The sequence below is a fragment of the Sebastes fasciatus genome, chromosome 5 (genome assembly GCF_043250625.1).
Source record: "Sebastes fasciatus isolate fSebFas1 chromosome 5, fSebFas1.pri, whole genome shotgun sequence".
NCBI classification, from domain to species: domain Eukaryota; kingdom Metazoa; phylum Chordata; class Actinopteri; order Perciformes; family Sebastidae; genus Sebastes; species Sebastes fasciatus.
In genome coordinates, this window is record NC_133799.1 from 5,835,395 (window position 1) to 5,850,772 (window position 15,378).

At 41.2% G+C, this 15,378-nt stretch overlaps 1 protein-coding gene across 3 annotated transcripts in view; it reads left to right on the forward strand.

The window, feature by feature from the left end:
* kank3 (KN motif and ankyrin repeat domains 3) overlaps positions 1–15,378 on the forward strand; it is a 32,321-nt gene that overhangs the window by 11,663 nt on the left and 5,280 nt on the right. For 2 of the 3 annotated variants that reach the window (XM_074634700.1, XM_074634701.1), the window contains 8 exons: positions 5,868–5,940; positions 7,487–7,573; positions 8,649–10,430; positions 11,514–11,616; positions 12,215–12,445; positions 12,961–13,051; positions 13,677–13,896; positions 14,271–14,413. In XM_074634700.1, coding sequence (XP_074490801.1) covers positions 7,537–7,573; positions 8,649–10,430; positions 11,514–11,616; positions 12,215–12,445; positions 12,961–13,051; positions 13,677–13,896; positions 14,271–14,413 — 2,607 coding nt within the window. In that variant the 5' untranslated portion in view covers positions 5,868–5,940; positions 7,487–7,536. Of the gene's footprint in view, positions 1–241; positions 493–5,866; positions 5,941–7,486; positions 7,574–8,648; positions 10,431–11,513; positions 11,617–12,214; positions 12,446–12,960; positions 13,052–13,676; positions 13,897–14,270; positions 14,414–15,378 lie in introns of those variants that run through there. The other variant, XM_074634702.1, reaches the window with a different exon arrangement.

Here is a 15,378-nt window from a genome sequence, read left to right on the forward strand (position 1 = left end):
AGATTGGGAAAATGAACAGCGTTTAGTTTCAGGATAAGATTTGGATTTTATGATAAACTAAAAATGAAATGTCCTCAAAAGTATAGTAATCCTAGTGTGTCATATGGGGTGGAGGCCTGTATTTGTGTTTTGTATCTCTGTTGCTATGAGTGTGTGTGTGTCTGTGTGTGTGTGTGTGTGTGTTTCTGTGTGCAGATTACTGAATGGGTTTTTCTCATGTAAAGCAGTGGGATAGTAAAAGTTGCTGTCAGTGAGAGAGGAAGTTGGCTTTTACCCTCTCCTCGTTTGTCAGATTGACTACTCTTCTCGGGAAAAGGATGGCGGGCGGGGGGGATGAGGTCACTTTCAAAACATGGCCCCCGAGCCTCGAACCAGCACAACATTTCCTCTTCCACTGAACGCAGGACAACTCACTGTTCTCTTCTTCTTGAGTCTGCTCTGGGACGACGTGGTGCTTCTCCACTCGTCACATGTTCCTACTGAACCAGAGGGGGAAAGCTATATCAATAACTTACTGTTCTGTATTTGACATTTTAAAGGACACATATTTGGTCACTAACGGACAAAGTCAACCAAGTTATTTTTTTCAAGAAATAAATGTGCGTGTTACTCCTAAATCTGCTTCTATCAGAGATGATAAAACTGTACTTACTCAATTGAATTGTTGAGATCTGCAACAACACGATAACGTCCAGCAGTGGGGGGGGAAAAGCATGAGCGGTCATACAGTCAAACAGGTTGTAAACATCCATTACAGTTTAAAGAATTTACTAGACTTGCAGAGTCACGCTCAGTTTGACTGTGTGTTACAGACGTTTCAGATATCACTTTGTGATAAAACTCCAGAAATAGCGTTTAGATATTTTGGCTGAACTGTTGGCTTGTCTACAACCCGTAACATCATCTGACTGCTCGTTTTTCTTTCTGGGATTCCCAAAGTTCAACAAGTAGTTTGGTGAGTACAATGTTATCTACTCGAAGAGATGCTCACAATTAAAACAAGGTAACGCTTCAGTTTAGGGGTTTGTTATTTTCTAATTTTTTTTTTTTTTTTGCTTCAAGTTAAAAGTAAAATAAAAATGTCCTCATCAGACAAGCCAACTTTTGCATGTCCAGCTGCCTTTCTGTGCACTAATTAAAAGAGGTTACTATAGAAATTGGAATTCATTAATTGGAATTGGATCAATTGAACATGGTCTTGATTTTCTCTGTAATTCTGGTGCCTTCAAATGAAACTCGTGAGCTTGTGTTCACAACATAGGAAGTTGTGTGCACAATATGCTTGGCGTTCAAGTGGTTAAGTCGTGAGAACACCGCTATTAAGCAACAACAATATCAACGTTACTGTCGGCGTCTAGAAGCCACAGAGGCTAACAATATAGCAAACTAACAAGCAGGTAACATAATGCAGGAAATGCAAAGACATAATGACAGAGGAAAAACACGAGACCGTTGGGAATATCAACATTTTCCTCAGACATATTATAAAATTATGAAGAAAAACAATATACAACTAAAACTACAATATATTCACTTTTTATGCACCGAAAAATGAACTCCCATGGCCTCCGCCATTTCTGACAACATCAACAAACACGTCACAACTCGTGAACTCTGAGCTTTCAGAACCTTTCCACTTACGAGAAGTGGGGGGCGTTCATATGGACTCTTCTTGTGAACACGGTAAACAGAAACCCCATGTGAAGGCACCATTAGTACCGAAGTTCGCGTTCGTTCCAGGAAACTTTCTGGACATTTTGGAAGCATAAAATAACACCGTACTTATCCTTCAACAGATGAAAATAGATGTAGAGCCTTTTTGGATCATAATAACCAAACTACAATATGTGTTCTTTTCTATAATATTCATCATTTTCATCTGAGTATTTATTCCACCTCGTTTCACAAAGCCCTGGCTTTATTTTACACTTTTTTAGTTGCTGATGGCGCTGGCAGATATCGAGGAGTATTGTGTTGCTGCATTGTGAAGAAATGCGACTGTAGTGTTGACTGTGAGCTGCTGCAGGTTAAAGTTGATTGCAGTGTTGCATTTAAATTGAAGAACGTCTTGTAATTTGCAGCCATGGAAATACAGACGTCGTCTACGGCTGTTTAGTGAGTCTGAAGAACAATGAAGTCTATCTGTTCTCAATAAAAACACAGTTAGGTGTTTACTAGATTAAGGTGGTATGCCCTCAATGTGTTGACGGAAAATTGTAGCTGTGAACATCGTCTTTGTCTGACTGCAGCATCATGTGACTCTGTGTGTGTGTGTGTGTGTGTGTGTGTGTGTGAATATATATGCACAAACAGGGATCCCACGCATCCTGGAAAACCTGGAAAACAGTAGACGCTGTCACCATGTACACAAAATCTGAGTAAAAAGTTTACTTTTTTGTGCAATCAGAACAGTGGGATCTGGATTTGCATTTATCACAGTATCCCTGTAACATCCAGCATCATAGCACTACTTTGAGAGGACACATCCACTGAGAAGAATCAATAGTGCTTTTGAGAATCGATACAGTATCAAAAAACACAATATTGTGATACTCGATATATTCTATATTTTCTTACACCCCTATGGCACGATCGCTGTCTGTCATACCAGCTAGATCATCACTGAAAATGTGCAGGAAAATGATCTCTAGAAAAGACTGGGAAACCTGACAAGTGTGCACTGTGTTTCTGTTGCTGTGTGACCTCGCGTACACGCGTTTATGGGCATTTTTGTTATTTTGTTTTTGGCTTGTGCAAGTGTCATTATGAGCATTGGCACTCAGTGGTGAGAGAGAGACTCAACAGCGTGGCTCTCAGCTGGTCAGGACTCGGGGAGGTGTAGAAAGCAGGAATGCAGCTTCTCCCTGAGGTCTGTAATTTACTGTCTGTCATCAAATCAGAGAGAAAAACAGCAACACTTGAGAGGAGTGTGTGTGTGTGGTGGGTGAGAAAAGAAGAGGAGAAATGAGTCATGTGAGGAGGGTAGAGATGAAGAGAATAGAAGAGTAGATGTGGGGAGGAGGAGAGACTTGACTGTTTTGTTTGTTAAACAATCTAATTAACTTTGCAACACTGCAGTTCAGTTTCATGAATAATGCTCTATGGAAATGGATTCTTCTCAACACTTGCAGCAGCCATCTTCCTGGTTTAGTTCGGTTCAGTTTAAGTAAAGTTTATGATACTATGTCATGAAAGTAATGGTGTGGATGTCGCCACTCCAGTTTAGTGCTGTTAAACCAGCAATTCATCCTTTAATACTATACTCGTATATGGACTCGATTAGTTGGCATATTTATCGGGTTGTGTCTACCCACAAGTTACCAAAACTTGCAAAAACTCTCACAAGACTCGCTGCCAGACGACCTATACTAACCTATACCATACAGCTTTTAGTAGAACATAAAAGGAAGGGGGGGAAACAACTTTAGATTACCAAATTTGTATACAATCTGTACTTGGTTTTTACATAAGTAGCAGTGTAATCCAGCCTACCTATTGCAAATGAAACACATCTGATCATGTGCAGAAGAAGAGTTGGAGCTTAAGTTGCATAAACTGAAGCCAGATTTGTTTCAACTTCTAAATCTCCTATAATTCCAACCAGGCAAGATTACATGCTGCTAAAATTGCCCAATAAACAAACCATCTTTGAGTCATGTGACTTGTTTATAACCTCCGGTTAGCTTGTATTTGATCCAAAACAAACTCGAAGTACAGTAAACTACCTCCCTCTGGTTCGGACCAAAGCAAACCAACGAGGTGAGGTCACATCAATGAAAACCTTTTTGTATAACTTGTCTGATTGGCGGGAGAGAGAGGAGATGTAACTTTCTTTAACTTTCCATGACCGTCACAAGTCTGTGTAATAGACCTTGTGTCAATTTGATCATAAATGTAGTTGTGGAGATATTATGGTTAGTTGTTGTGTCTTTCTAGCCAAACGGCTACCGTAGTGCTAACGTAGCAGCTACGTTGCTCACTCTGCGGCCGTGCTCGGCTCGTGATTGGCTTGGGTGGGTGTGTGGGCGGGACCTTGATACCGTGGCTTCAGCCCCCCGATCACTACTGTGCAGACTCTGGCTCTAAATGATGTCAAAATCAAGATAGCAGCTCCTGTATCCGGGATATTGTGGCTTCGCTTTTGTACAGTGGGAGGAAGTGGAGACGCGTCGTCCATCGTTATAAACAGTCTCTGGTAGAAACTGACAGAAACACTGAGCAGAAACGCCGTTATCAGTTAGATAAGATTATTTTTCTATCCACTGCGTATTTACAGTATTTTAATTCATCCACTGTCCGTAATTACTTCATAATATAATCTGTGATAGTCAGTCCTCTGTCTGACTGAATGTTGTGGTCTTTACTTTGACAATAAGCGGTCTGTCTGCTGCAGTCTGAGCTGACAGATGATGTGTGTGTGTTTATAGGTTATCAGTAGTCAGTCAGCTAGAAGGACGACCGACGTGTTGCAACAGCATGTGGTAGGAATGTGCCCGAGGCTGCTGGAAAACACATCTGTGTGTGTGTGTGTTTGAAACAAAAATGAATGACTGCATGTATGTGAGGTTTATGTGTAGGTGCAGGGGGGTACAAGTTACTGTATCTGAGACGCTCTTTGAAATATGAAAACACGTACCTGTGATTTTGTGTTGCACAAATGTTTCTGTGTTTTCAAAAACTGTTTTACACCCAAAACACACCGTCTTTATACGACCCACATGGACAGCAACACCTATAATTTCCTTAGTAAACCCACACACACCTGTGATAATGAGGTTTGTGGCGGCGCAGGTGGATGCACACCTTGTCACAGTTTACGCCAGTGTCCTTTTCCTACTTGTTCTCTTCTCTAACATCCCCTCTTGTCACGTGACAGCACATCCTCTCTGGTCTTGTAGATGTTTCTTTTCGTCCAATGTTGAGATGAAATATACTTGGATTTCTGCAAAAGATAGAAAAATAACATAAAAAGCACCGTCTGGTTAGCAACAGCTGGAAAGGTTGAAGCTTTGTTTAACAAATCAATTGATTGAAAGTCTCCAGATTCACTCTGTGTGGTATTTACACACAGGTGACAAATTGATACACGTCGTCGGAGACCTAGCCAAGACGGGGTCAAATAGCAGCATCCAACACATAACAAGACAACAACAATGACTCATGGCAGCAACAATAAGTACTACAAATACATCCTACAGTGCATTAACAGAGCAGCATGTTGGTCATGTGTTTGTTATTTAATTGAAGCAACTGCAGTGACCACTTCCTTTATTCTAAGTTTAAAATCATTTAAAGAGATAAGGGTCTCAAGTTTAAGCTTGGCCTGCAGATCGTTCCAGGACCAGGACCGTAGTGGATCAGGCTTATTTTGCCAGCTGATTGAAGGCCCTTTTAATCTGAAGCCATTTATGTGACCTAAGATTATAGCCGTTTTGGAGAACTACAAACTTCCAGCTTAAGTAAGTAGGACATTTGCCAGAGATGATCTTATAGACTAAAATGTACCAATGTTGTAATCTCTGGAGTGAGGGGTGACCATCCTACCGTGCTGTATAAGGTACAATGATGGGTCCTGAAGCCAGTATTAGTGACATGCCTCAGGGATGAGTGATATAGGGGGTCAAGTTTAAACAAGGTGGACGGTGAGGAAAACGTGTGAATAGAATCACCAAAATCAATCTGAGTCAAGAAAAGGCCAGCAACTAAGCGTTTCCTTGATGCCATGGAAAAACAGGACTTTAGTCTCTACAGAAAACCCAGTGTGAATTTTAATTTCTTTGCAAGATGGTCAATATGGCAATATGCTGCACTGTGGTATGTTTGTGATGGTGGATGTCTCTCTCTCTCTCTCTCTCTCTCTCTCTCAGGGCTGAGTGGAACAGGAAGGAGGGAACCAGCCTGAACTCCAGCTGCATGAATCGCTCACTGAGCGGCTGAGAGGTAAACTCAAATTTTACTGTTCTAAAGTTACACCCTGTCATATTTAAAGGGACTGTTTGTAAGAATCAGAAATTGTAAACAATGCAGAAGTAGTAGAGGTTGCAAACCGGACACAAAACAAGCCCATTTAACCATCTGTGACAGAAAAGTGGAGAGATGTCTTCAGGAACTTGTTTCAATTGAGAAAAATAAAAAAAAAATCTTTTATGTCGGCTAATATTGGTCTCATGTTGTACAGTGATGAAGACAAGCATTCACACGTTTTGCGAATATCGGACATGATGCCAACAGCGGAAACGGCTGATCAGTCATCTGAGCTAAATGTTCACTACGTCATAATTTATTGGCGGAGACGTTTCCCCAAACCATTTAGTGCATGAACTCTTTTTCAACAAAGACAAAAATCACCAAAAATCACCTCAAGTAAAGGAAGTTTTATTTGTTTTTTGCCGTTTCCATACAGCTTTTTATGTATTAATTAAAAAACTAAACTAAAATATTTAAAAAAATGTAAAAATTGTTTTTTTAATTTTGGAGTATTCTCATATTTTTTTATATTTTGCATTGTTGTTTTTCAATGATGTGTTCAGTCCCCATAGAGTTTCTTTGGCTCATGTGTCTGAATAAATAGACATTATGCTTTATGATAGATTTCCCAGTGCAGCAGTATGTATGTCAGGTCTCAGCGGCCTCGTGCTGAGAACAATCCTGTGGTTTCTCAGTGCAGTTGGATGCTGTGATGCTTCCATTAATGGAGCAGCTGTCTTGTGGGTTTTGGACACTGTTCAACTCTTTGTTGTTGACTTTGTTCTGAGGTGTTTCCCCTGACTGCCAACTGCACTGTGTGCCAGAAGTTTCTATACATACTATACACTAGCACACAAACATACATTTGAATTTTAGGCATGTATCTTGCACTTTTAGTGACTTTAAGTGACTCTTATTGTTAAGAAGGTCTACTGCAGGGATCCCCTGAAAGCTCCAGCAACTTCTAGTAAAGAGGCCGAGAGCTTGAAAGTTGAACACACACACACACACATGTACACGCACACACTCTGAGATACGGATGATGTCAAGCTCAACCTACTTCAACACCTCTAAAGACCCAAAGCAAACAATCCATTTAAAAAAAACCTCTTTATCTCTGAAAGAAAGGAATTCACCTTCTTTTGAATTCAGTCACGTGTGTTAGCGAGCCAAAAGAAAACACATAAACTTCTTTAGAGGTTTCTGCACTTTGTAGTGAGTTTACAAGTCCTATAAAGAAGCATCTATGTCTGCCAGTAAACTGAGAGCAAGGAGCCACTTGTTTGTTGTGTGTCTCCTATTAAAGAAACATGCTGATGTTAACATTTAGAAAATGTGAGTTTGATGCTTACAGAATAAATCTGTGATATAAAATCAAAGCACACTTTTTGACCGTCGGTAGGTAACAGATGACGGACCTGTGCCCACTACTGTGCAGTGTTTTTAGAAATGACACCCTTTTCCTCCCTCTTGGTCATAACCACATTCATGCACTCATGTCACTGTTTGTTTTCTTTAGCCAGGTGTTGATTTGAAGCTGTGTGTGCTGAAAGGTCCCAGTCCTGAAAAATGACTCAGTCGGTGCAAGTTAACCCAAAGCTGCCTGGTAAGAAACTGCATGAAGATGCCATTGTTTTTTTTGTATTTCCACCTCATACCCCCGATTTCTTTTGTGACTATGTGAACATATTTAGGTTTCTCTTTGAGATGCAGTACAATTCAAATTTAATTTATTGTTGTCATGATTCAAGTGATTTGTTTTGACCTGCCAGTAGCATGTTTGTGGAGTTTACCACATTGAGATGGTTCAGATGGAATCACAATGCTGTTAAACAGCAGGAAACAAAATATATTTGAAATTGTTTGATGTCTCTGATGACACACTGTCATTTTATAGTGTATTGTCTATAATAGGTATACTCCATCAACACTTGGCACATACACACGTGGACAAAATTGTTGGTACCCTTCCGTTAAAGAAAGAAAAACCCACAATGGTCACTGAAATAACTTGAAACTGACAAAAGTAATAATAAATAAATATTTACTGAAATTTAACTAATGAAAATCAGACATTGCTTTTGAATTTTGGTTCAACAGAATCATTTTAAAAAAACAAACTAATGAAACTGGCCTGGACAAAAATGATGGTACCCTTAACTTAATATTTTGTTGCACAACCTTTTGAGGCAATCACTGCAATCAAGCGATTTCTGTAACTCTCAATGAGACTTCTGCACCTGTCGACAGGTATTTTGGTGTTGGTTCTTGTGACAGCGAAGCTGAATCAGTCTATTAGAGAAAGAACTCCGCTGTCTGTCCACTTGGTTGTGGAGAGGGTGGACAGGATTATCCATGATGGATATCAGTTTGTTCAGTGTCCTCATCTCCACTGCAACTTCAAAAGTGTCTGGTTTGCAGACATGAGTACCATTACCTGTAAACTAGTAGCTATGGATGTAAACAATGTAGGATTTAAAATATTCCCCACAAAAAAAAGTGCATTGTAAGTGTTTTATGAGGCAGGAAACACATTTAACACATTTGTTAGATGTCAAGAATCCACACAATGCGTTTTGGTGAAAAACACTGAATGTATGTTTACAATGAAGCTCCACAGGCCATCTTTAAGTACCAATGATGTAGTCATATTGTCCACTCACATGTCCTTTTCCCTTCAGATCTGGGCTCTCCATTCATCTACTCCAGTCAGGAGGAGGCTGACCAGCCGGGCTCCTACTCTGTCCAGACTCCGTATGGTTTCCAGCTGGATCTGGACTTCCTCAAATATGTAGAAGAGATAGAAAGTGGGCACAATGTCCGCCGGGCACCCATCGGCTCCCGACGACCTGGCCGAGGGGTCAAACTCTCCCAGAGGAGTGCGGGGGGACGTACCAGTGGCTGGACATCCACAGAGTCTCTGGCGTCTCCGGCCAGTGAGGATGGCAGAGCTCCTCCGCCGCCGCCACCACGAAACCGCCTTGGGTCAGCTCCCTGCGAAGGACTCTGTCTTTCCCCTGTGACACTCCTCAGCGGTCCTCCCCTGTCTGCCGGAGCCAAAGTGCCACCTCCTCCACCGCAGCGCAACCCCAGAGTGGAGCGGACTCTTCTGGAAACCAGCCGGCGGCTACAACAGGAACAAACCCACCAGCACCAGAACGGTGGGCGCTTCCAGCTCGCAGATCCTCCCAAACAGGTCCTACCCTCTCCGTCCACTCAGCCTCTGCCGAGTAGCTGGATTAAACCCAGTCCTCAGACCTCTGGGCGCAGCACTCCAGCTGTTGGTGCCACAATGACCCCGATCCCACCCAGCCAGCTGCAGACGGTTAGAGAGCAGATGGCTATAGCCTTGAAACAGCTGAAGGAGATGGAAGAGAGGGTAAAGGGTGTTCCCGCGCTTGAGAAAGAGGTTGCCAAGCTTCGTGCAGAGAAAGACATGCTCGTGTTAGCACTGCAAGAAAAGAAAGTAGCCACGGAGGCGGCCCAGCAGAAGCAACAGTCCACAGAGTCTTCCACCCAAACCACAGAGATCCTTCAAACTGACCACAGTGTCCACAGTCGATTGACTGCACCGTCCTCACCTGGACATAAAGGCCTCGGGAAATCTGGTGAGATGAAAAGGCTGACTGAGAAATTTGAGGGGAAGGAAGAGAAAGCTACAGAACTGTCATCAAAAGTTTTAGTAAAAGCTCCAGAAAAAGTTGTTAAGAAGAAATCAGTGGCTGTTGGGGGTGACGTGCCAATGGACAATGTTGTTTTCTACTACAGCCAGGGTGTGAAGGATGCCTCTGAGGGCACCGAGGTAAATGTTTTTGATAAAGGCACAGGAACAGAGGTCCCTCTGGTTCACGAGGAGGGAGTTCAGGCCAGTGTGGAGACAAAAGAGGCTGAAGTTTGGGTTATGGAGTCACTACTTGGGCTGACCAGCGAAGCACAGCGGGAGATCGACACCTTACAGGACACCATTAAATTCCAGCAGGAGTCCATTGTGGGTCTAGAAGACCGGTTGAGTGAAGCCACCAAAGACATGGGGATCCTTAAAGCCCAGATGGAGGAGAAAACGTCCAAAGTCACATTTGAGAAGGGGGTTCTTGCAAAACCAGACATGACAAATGCCCAGGTAGAGACATCGACTGCTGTATTAAAACACGCTGCAGTTTCGTGCTGTCCTGAGGTGAACGATGCATGCGTGGGTGAGAACTTAACAGCAGATCAGATCGATCAGTTCACCCAGACTGATGCTGTAGTGGAAACAGCAGAAGCAGCTCCTGTTGCAGTGGTGAGCACTGGGTGCCAATGGGAGAACTTGTTTGAGGAAAAGATTGAGCAAAAAGTTACATTAAAGAAGAGACAGTTGACCATCGCTGAATACAAGGTCTCACCAGATGAGGAGATGGTCAGTACGGCGGAGAAGAAAGAAGAAGACCAAGGAGAGAAGACTGCAGCCAGCATCACAAAGACAGGTGAGAACTTACAGGTATTTGGCTTCACAGTAGGTTTAGACTTCCTTTGGGTCAGGACATCATGTGTGTTTTTTATTCACAAAATGCATCAAATATAGAATTCTTTGTCTTTATAACATTGATGCAGAAATATAACAACACATCATTAGTGAGTGCATCCTGGGGAACGTGGTAGAGAGAATATAATTTAATATTCACAACAAGTGGAGCATAATGGAGAGACTGAATTAAGTTCATCATTTCTTAATAATTTCAAATAAGTTCCTTGGAACATCTACGTATCACTACACACTGTAATCTGGTAGTAATTTAAAGGGAAAATAGGAATGTGTTTCATTTAAAAAAGAAATTGTCTTTTCCTAAATCCTTCTGAATTCTTTCTCATCTTTCCTTTACCATCGAGGTCAAGGAAAAGTGGTCAGGAAAAGACATTAGAACGCAATTTTTTTAACTTTTCGACCCGCAGCCTGGCTCTAGAGATAGCCTTTCACGTTTTTATGTTACCTGAAGGCCACCGTTTTTCTCCGACATGCTTGGAAAGAGAGGAGAGAGTGGAGGGGTACTCAGTTTGTTGCAATCTGCAACCACACCACTAGATGCCACTGAATCCTACACACTGGAACTTTAAGTCATTATTATTTTTTTAGTGGACACTTGTATGATGAATTGTGTATTTGCCTGCAAGGAATTTAAAATTTTTGCACTAGCTAACCTGTTGTGCACTGGCTCACTAGGTAACACTAGTAATTAGTGTACCAATTGGAAAATGTCTCTTTTTTTCAATATAAAGAATTACAAATTACATATTTCTTTCCACAAAAGTTCATTGAAACTATTCAGAAATTGCAGAGAATAAAGCGTTGCCCACTCTGATACGAAATATATTTATTGAAAAATGAATGCAACATTAAAAAAAAAAAAGGCTTTATAAGCAGTTGCACTAGAAAGACAAAAATGAGGTCATCTAAAGAGATGGCTCAATCCTCAAGTGAGAGATAAAACATAATGTTGAGTAGTTGTTTACATGCTGTGAGTTATGTGTTTCTCTTTGTTTGATCCATCTGCTTCCTTTATGGCAAACAGGTATGCTGAAATCAATCATGAAGAGGAAGGATGGGAGTAACTCAGGCGAGAATCGCGCCGCTGGCAAGAAGAGCCTGCAGTTTGTTGGCATCCTAAATGGAGGGTGAGTAACATGAAACCTTATTTTATTTTTTACCACAGTGAAAATAAAATAAGGGCGGCAGAAGGTCTAGAGGTTGAAAATAACACTTTGACCAGGGCATAGGTTTGACAAGTAAGAAACAAAACCCTTTTTCCTCTCCGATCGCAGTGTTGCTTTCCAAAAAGAAGGCACTTTCACAAGCCATAGTCTGTCTGGTTAGTCCGAATTCGAGTTTAATTGATACTTTTGGTTTGTTTTCTTTTTAGTTTTGTTCAGTCTACAAATTAAAGTGGAACAAAGAAAAAAAATATTTTCTCTAGTTTATCTCGAATGACTTTATAAACGTCACTATTTCTGTGGACTTTATTTAGCATAAACTGTATGTTCTCTTCAGCCCAAACAAACATCAAACTTCTATCCTCTCCCACTCATGTTAACCTGTCGTTTACCTGTGTCCACCTCAACAAATGCTTGCGTTTTGGTTCGCTTGGAAACGGTCCGAGACGTTGAACCGCACCGGAGGTTGATTTAAACAGACTAAATGTTGGCACGTGGAAGCGCCCTTAGATGTGAACTGCACAAGTTGCTCTGTATTCCAGCAAATATTTGTGTCTCTCAGGTATGAATCTACATCCAGTGAAGAAGAAGAAGAAGAGGAGGAAGAAGAAGAGGAAGATGGAAGCTCTTCTGGAGAAAGTGGAGAAGGCGAGGTGGACAGTACAGAGGAGGACGAGGCGGCTCTGGAGGACGAAACATCAGAGGAGGAAAGAAACGTCAACCTGGACGAGAGTGACACTGATGAGGAAAGCCTGAGAGCCACAAATTATTCATGTGATGCTGTGAAAGAGAAGTACGTTGTTACTTAGTATGAAATAATACATTTTGTAAGTTGCTAAATTGATTAATGCAGTTTCAGAACTGGGAAGCCTACAGGAAATGGGTTAATGCTGTTTTAGTGCTGTGAATACGAATGCTACCAAATCTTGTTGGATGACAAAGAGCAAGTCCTCTCATTTAAATATAAAGTACATACATTGTATTAACACATGTATAGTACGATCCACATACAACTGTAATGCAGAGAAAGAAAGAAACAAATCATAGGCACTCACAGATAAAGGGTCTTTTTTAGCGTCACGCTGATGACGGCTTATCGCTGAAACGCGTTTGTTTGTTTGCCCAGAATAAACTAAAAAAGACCCTTTATCTGTGAGTGCCGGTGATTAGTTTCTTCTGTTCTTATTAATACCTGGCACCCGAAACTGTTCAAGATTTGGAGACGTGCTCGCTGCTATTTTTTACAATGCAGAGAAAGAGAAATTATGTACAGAAAGCAGTTAATTGTTTTGTGTTTCATCTCAACAGGTTTGAGCTGAGCTCAAAGATGCGTGAAGCGTGCCTCATTGTAAAGAACCACCTGAACGATGACATCACAACACTGAAGAGTAAGGAAGTGGTGCGTCCCTGCATGCTTCTTCAAACCATTTTATCACTGAGTTACACATTTAACTTCACCACTGCATTTTTGGAATAATGCAAAATCGTAATTACTTAAAGTTGATGAAAGCTACTGTATTTTAATGTTATGGTATATTTTCGGCACCAGCAAACATAAATGATAAACAGTAGGAGCTTCATGTTACAATAACAGAGGAGTGTAGACTGAGAAAAGGCTCAGGAACTGGATCATTGTTGAGTTTAACAACAGATGGTAAAAAAGGATTTCCCTTGACATCCAGTCAGATGTCAGGCTACTATTTGACTTTGCCAAAATACCGTTTACACACAATTTTTTAATTTCACCAAATTATGAGATAATGTGTGAGAAACTAGCACTAGTAAAAACAGTGGTGGAAGAAGTATTCTGATATTTTACTTAAGTAAAAGTAGCAATACTACAGTGTAGAAATAGATCCCTACTGCCACTTTAAGAACGGTACTTGACGAAATGTAGTTAAGTTACTTTCCACTGAGTAAAATAGTTTTATTTTCTACCTGCTGAGATAAATATGTTTCAGATGTTGTGTATGTGTGTAATGTACACATATAGTTTATATATGACTTCCCACCCTCGCCCTCAGCTCTCCAGCACCCACACCGTCCAGCTCGAGTGGTTCCGTATCTCCAGCGCCAAGATGGCTCAGCCTCCACGGGTCTCAGACTACTTGATGGCGTTCTCTGAGGTGTCGTCAGTGCTGCTGGAGCACGTAGTCAACATGACTGACGGCAACGGCAACACAGCTCTCCATTACAGTGTCTCCCACTCCAACTTCGGTGTGGTGGGGCTGCTGCTGGACACAGGTCAGTGACCTTCTGAGAATAATCCACACTACACTATAAAATGTCAAATCCAGTTAATAATCCAACCAATTATTCGATAAAGGTCCAACTGCGGACCTTACGTCTTGGGACCCCAGGTCTGCCAGTCAATGCAAAGATATTGCGGTAACGCGCGGTCAAGTTTTAGATTGTATTAGTTTTAGCTAGGTATACCCATAGATATTAAACAGTTTTATAAATTTTTTTTTTTATAAATAAACGTTATAATAAACCGTTTCATATCTATGGGTATACCTAATAATCTGGCAACTGAGTGTAAATGTGTGTACATTTATATGTAAGTAGCGATGTGTTCTATATATCTGTGCCCTAACTAAAGCATGTGATCCCTGCAGGTGTGTGCAGTGTGGATAAGCAGAACAAGGCGGGCTACACGGCCATCATGCTGGCTGCTCTCTCTACTGTGAAGGAAGAGGACGACATGGCTGTGGTCAAGAGGCTCTTCAGTCAGGGCAATGTCAACGCCAAGGCCAGCCAGGCAAGTCATCATCAGTTCATCACAGTTCAGGAGTAAACACACACAATTGTTGTGTCTAGTACTGGGAAATACTGCTTGTGGACAGTTTCTGTTAGTCCTTCAGTGTTCCCACAGTCAGTTTACTGCAGTCACTCTGCTCATGTGCGTGTCGTAAGTTAAGTTCACTTGTAACAGCTGAAAGACTTGTGACTAGTTTTCCATTTAAAAAGGTTACGAAGGGCCTTCTAGCAACGCATAAGAGAATACTTAAGAAGCTAAGGGCAAATACTTACAGATCAAAGGGTTTTCCCTTACAACATCTTAAGAAAATCCTCAAGGGGATTTCATGCAACTGGAAAATGTAAGGGCAACCTTAGCCTAAGCGGTTTTATGCACCCGGTTCTCAGCCAGTTCTCTACTTAAAAAGATATCACCTGAGAAGTGTAAATAACCAACATGTGTGCAAAAACAAGAACACAAAGACTTACTGTGAGTCTGTAGTCAGCTCCAACAGCCTGAAGCAGTTTATCGCTTAAGAGTCAAGCCTGGCTCAGCTGGCTTTGTTAAATTTAATCTGATTTAAACCAAATAGGAGTGTAAATGAGGTGAATGAGTCACTAACTTGATCTGTTACTAGCATTACATTGGATAGACAGAGTTAACAGCATTCCTTTGCTGTAGGTAAACTTGGCTTTTTCCCTGCTGCTTTATAGTGTGTGACATTCAAACATTAAAAACATTAGCAACAACACAAACAATCAAAGAAGTTCAATATGACTTAATTATGTTTTAGCCTAGTCAAAACAGAAACTAGTTTTAAATGAATATCTACTTGATTCCTTCTTGCTAGTTTGAGTGAAAGTAAAGAAAAGTGTTCAGGAGATGAAAGCTGTCTTTGTTCCCTGTTTACGTCAATGTGGGGGAAGTGTTAAAAGAGCATTTCCTGTGTTGTTATGAAGTACTGCATTCAGAGCCAGATGAATAAT